At 38.1% G+C, this 5,341-nt stretch overlaps 1 protein-coding gene across 1 annotated transcript in view; it reads right to left on the reverse strand.

The window, feature by feature from the left end:
* Positions 1-5,341, reverse strand: part of LOC108756911 (ATP-binding cassette sub-family G member 4) — a 23,154-nt gene that overhangs the window by 3,260 nt on the left and 14,553 nt on the right. The window contains exons 3-8 of the mRNA XM_018501081.1: positions 2,561-2,790; positions 1,558-1,675; positions 1,291-1,480; positions 986-1,193; positions 729-905; positions 202-566 (exon numbers count right to left, since the gene is read on the reverse strand). Of these exons, the coding sequence (XP_018356583.1) occupies positions 202-566; positions 729-905; positions 986-1,193; positions 1,291-1,480; positions 1,558-1,675; positions 2,561-2,790 (1,288 nt within the window). The remainder of the gene's footprint in view (positions 1-201; positions 567-728; positions 906-985; positions 1,194-1,290; positions 1,481-1,557; positions 1,676-2,560; positions 2,791-5,341) is intronic.

A 5,341-nucleotide genomic window follows, 5' to 3' on the forward strand; every position in this document is an offset into this window, starting at 1 on the left:
GTGTTACTAATCAAAAATTTCCATTAAATAACATGTATTTTCTTTTACGATACAAAATTGAACCAAGTTTAACAATATAATATAGTTGTTCGCGCAATTTTTCAGATAGATTATTATTTACTTGATAATGAAATGTCATTTTCCTTAGAAAAATAGGTGGAGAGGGATATTTTAAATTCTACGTGAGTACGATGTATTTACCAAGTCTCGTATCTGCGACTTAAATGTCCTCTTGAGCAGTATCCAGAATTGCATCCAACCATTCGTCGGGAAGCCGACCTTCTGCTCTATGCTTTCCGCGCTGTCCAACAACGACGTTGTACAAGAAACTGGCATATTGATCACTGTTGTGCCAGTTGATGACTTCGCGACTCCGTTGGGTATCAGAGCGGCACCTTCCGATTTTGTCTGCTCCTGCGGCGACTCCTTGGCGATGTCATTCGATACCGTCTGCGCCGCGGCGATGGCCGCCTGATGATGCTGATAGTTGTTGCACTTGCCGTTGTTCACAGCCATCACGAGCTTGTGAACACACTCGCCGTGCTCCCCGCAAGCGACTTCCATCACTGAACCAATAAGATTTCGTTAACGCATCGCGTGTAAGATGTTCGAAATCTCATTCAAATTGAAATTAATCTTATCCTGAATCAGTTTATCGGACGAAAGAAATCATGGTTTAAACAATTGAAATTTGGATTGATTAGAAAATTTCATCAAGTAATACTTGCCGTAATCCGCTGGATTATGATAACTCGGACAGTCAAGACCCATCGATGACAAAAAGGGCACTAGGCCACCGACGTTACCCTGATATATACACTGGCCTTCGGCAAGTAGATACAAATGATCAAACATCTCGAACAGTCGCGCACTCGGTTGGTGGATCGTGCATATGATTGTCCTTCCTGTAAAAGACACCAGCACGAATCGGTAACGATTTCCTTTCTTGCTTATAAACGCGTGGAAAATCCCGTGGGAACTTTACCTCCTCTGCTTAGGGATTTGAGCAAGCTTAGACACTGGAAACAAGCAGAGCTGTCTAAACCAGAAGTAGGCTCGTCGAAGAACATAACCGGGGGATTGTTGACAAGCTCTAACGCTATCGACAGCCTCTTCCTCTGACCGCCGCTGAGACTTTGGGTCTGCGTGTTGCTGGCTTCGCGTAGGCCAAGGGTTTCGATAATCTCCTCGATCTGCCAATTCGATTACACAGGATTTCAAGCACAGGACATTCTGGATAAGATTTACACCTCCATTACGTAAAAAAAAGGGAAAAAATGTTTATCGTACCACTACTTTCTTGGCAGTCGCGCTGATGTCCTTCCCCAACTTCAGATTTGCTGAAACGGTCATCGCCTCATAAACGGTCAGGTGCGGTAGAAGCCGATCGTCCTGCATGATGTAACAGGACATCTTTCGAAATGTTCTGAGATTCCTGTCCTTTCCATTTATCAGCACCGAGCCACTCAAATGCGATGTTCTAGAAGATATTGGGAAACAATTACAATTATCGTTCAATCCTAATGGGCCGTTAATTTTCCGTCGAGATAATCTTACTTATAGCCGGCTAAAACGTTCATAAGCGTGCTCTTTCCAGCGCCGGACGGTCCCATAATGGCCGTCAGCTCTCCAGATCTGAATTTTCCGTTCACGCATTTTAGAATGGTTTTGTATCCTGCAGTAGAAAGCGGAGAGAAATGGAGAAATGTATTCCTTTATATTCTAATATATTTTATATCTGCAGTGCGGACTGTACCCCGCTGAAGATTCGTAAATCTTCTTAAAATAAAGACTTTAAAAAAATTGAAACTTTCCAAATGTACGAGTATCACTGTATACATAAGATATATTAAACATGTACGATGTTATGTTAATATGTTCCGATTTTGAATAACATGCTGCAGTGATTAATGTAGCCAGCAAATGCAAAAATAGACAAGCAGTACTTTATAATGAAAGTACAAACGCCCCACTTCTGGCGTAGTTGATTGCCAAAATTCTCTACGGTTTTGCCAATGCTGTACCAGTAGATGATTATATAGAGATGTATTCGAATCGAATATCCTTTGAATAGACAAACCCTGGCTGACCTCTTTATCGTTAGTGCAGCTGCACCTCGGACGATGCAACTGCGCCGAAACAGCTACCTGCCCGTGCATTTCTATCGATTTTTTTTCGGCCAGGTCGTTCACACACATTGAACATGAAACGAAAAGCCTACGTGATGGTACCCCATATATTCGACCCCACTTCAATCCGATCCCTCTAACGCCTTGAATTATCTACGTCTTCGTTCCACCGAGCTGTTATCGAATCGATAACGCGTGGCGTCGAAAATACATCGTGCGGATATATTATTCCAAGGCATAAGCAGTTGAGTTGATTAAAGTCAGGAGGACTCACTCATTCCACCTCAATTTCCTTTTTATTTCATTCTTGCGATAACGATCGCGAGTCATGATAATGATTCTACCGCGCTCTGCTCAGAAATCTGCGCGAATCGGACTTTCTCCCGGAATAGACCGTGTAATTGTAATTGGAGTTCTTCTTCGAGTCTCACCTCTCTTTCTGCCTTCGGACACACTGTAGGCCAGGTTCTTGAACTCCACGTCGACCGGTGGCCTTTTCGGGAGATGCGTCAGTGATACCGCCGGCCTTTTGCTCTGACCAGGACTGGCGCCGCTGTGGTTCGGCACCTTCCTGGCCAGAACACCACCGGTGCATACCGCAGCCGCAGCCCCGTTCGACGTGGCGCCGTTGCAACTGCAGTGGAGATTGTTCTGCGAGCCGCTGTAACAACAAAATATTTCCGGTTGTTAGCTTCGCCAGCTGTGCCAGTAACTGAATGTCTACATTCGCACCGATAACGCACGTATCTCTCTCTATAGTGTAGTTCTATAATGTGGTATAAATTTGGATTTGTGGTATAAATCGATGACAATGAATCTTATAAGTAAGAGAATTTCTATATTTGCTCAAAGCGGATCTTAGTGCTTAAATATTTCTGCATGATTATATAATCATATATATGTTTCTGATTCGGCAAACTGCGCGTCGAAATTATTTATACAGATTTAAGAGTCAGCATTAATATCTGATTATTAATATTCTTATAAAGGTACTTGTTAGCATAAAAAAATTATTAAGTTGCTTGTTAATTTAATAAGTGATACTACTCTTGGTTCTGCTTATGATTGCGTTTCAAGAACGAAAAAGGTTTCGACGCGCAGTTTGCAGAATCAGATATATCTATATAAATTCATACAGAAATATTTTAGCACTAAGATCCGTTTTGACGCGAATGCTGGAATTCTTTTATTTAAATAGTTCTATAAACACAGAAATCCGCAGAAATCCGAAGAATTTTTATGTGACGGTCTTTGCATGATATTTCCAGACGTATTATATAATATGTCTGCTTCTCGTTTTCTACTTGAGAACACACACTTGAGAAAAAAAGTTGCTGTTTCAAAAAAATATTAGTTGATTCAATTAAATGCAGCGGTCATGGACTTGTCAAGTAAATATTTGTCAATTAAAACAAATAACATGATTCACGTATTTTTACCTTAAACATATAAATACTTGAACTAAATCATCACTATGAACTATTTAAATATATTTAGTCAAGTTAACAACTTTTTTTCTCAGTGCACACATTAATTAAATAATCACATACAATTGTTTAATACAGCAACGATTGCGAATACGCGTCGATTTATTTGAAATCAAAGAGATTTTTAGGAATATATTTCGTAAGAGAGAAAGAGAGAAAGAAAGATCGTAGATAGTTGAAAAATGGATTTGCTATCACAGATGCCAAAATAAGCGACGATTGAATATTAAAAGCGTATCCTCTACATTTTTATACAATTTGCGTTCACTTTGCGTATGCGATGCCAATGCCATTAATACATGGCATTGAGTAACGAGACCGATTGTCTTCGGAAATGTAGCGCGCTCGCTATGTATAACGTGAGGTAGATGCAATTATTATAGAGGACACTGAATATTTAATTCATGGTCACTTCCAGATTTAAAGAACAATGGTGTACGAATGTGTACATACGTTGTGTGTGTATACATATATATATATATATATATATATATATATATATATATATCTCACCTTCTATCTTATTAAATTTCTCTCTAATTTACTGTAACTTGCAAACGCGTTAACAAGACAATTTATTGCCACGATACGCATAAAATACAATATCGAATTTAATTATTAACAGTATTATAATAGCTACATAATAGATACTCGTAGAAAAAATTGAAAGCATCTCGTCATTCTCGTCGGAGTCGTTTATTTTATACTATTTGCAATGTAGTTATACCGTCAGTGTATCATTACATCTTGCGGCTAATAACGAATTTGCGTGCTCTCTGCGTTGTAGACTTTCTGCAATTCCTGTCGCAATTCCTTTTACTACGTGAAAGTTTACTATTTTCTAACGTCAAAGGAAGACAAAAATGTGCACGAGATTTTTACTGCTTTGCCCGATTATGCTCGATCGAACGTAACATGCCGCTGTACCGAGAGGATGTAAATGTTTTCGTGGCTGTACATCTGACCACCATTTACAAGATTCACTATCGTGATTTCATTTTTTGCGAGATTCTTGGATCGTACTCATCCGGAATAATTTTTTTCTCGACTTCTTACTACTCGCCAAGTCTATGCGGCCAGTTTTACTGCGTGTATTCTACTTGTCATCCAGTAAGTTGTCGTTATTTTGACGTCGATAGTTAGTTTTAAATTATTAACGTCATGTGACCTATTTAAAATGTAATAACGACGTCATCTTTTTGACCAATTAATGACGTCATTTATTTATGACATTTTTACAATGTCAACTTAATGACGTCGAATAAGTAGCTAATTGTCGACGTACTAGTAACATTATTAGTGATCAATTAATAACGTCATACATGTATTCCGTTAATAATACAAAAATAATGATGTATTTTTGATGTCAGTTTATGACATCGTGTGAGTGATAAGAAATATAAGAATTCACATAATTTTTACGATGTTTAGATGTCAAGGAGCTTATTATGATTCTTAAAATGAGGTGGAAATTACAAAAATAATAATTGAATTTACTAGAATATTTATAACTTCAACACCTAACAAATTTCTTCATTTTTGTAATTTTCTAAATAATAATTAATTAATGACCAAATGGACAACACCATGCTATTGTCAATAACTCGAAAAAAATAACGTATTTTTGATGTAAACTTATAACGTTATGTACCTGTGACAAATCCACGTCATTTTTACGATGTTTGGACGTCAAATGTTATACTCGTCATAAGAATGATTAATTAA

This window comes from Trachymyrmex septentrionalis, unplaced genomic scaffold (assembly GCF_001594115.1).
Source record: "Trachymyrmex septentrionalis isolate Tsep2-gDNA-1 unplaced genomic scaffold, Tsep1.0 scaffold13, whole genome shotgun sequence".
NCBI classification, from domain to species: Eukaryota; Metazoa; Arthropoda; class Insecta; order Hymenoptera; family Formicidae; genus Trachymyrmex; species Trachymyrmex septentrionalis.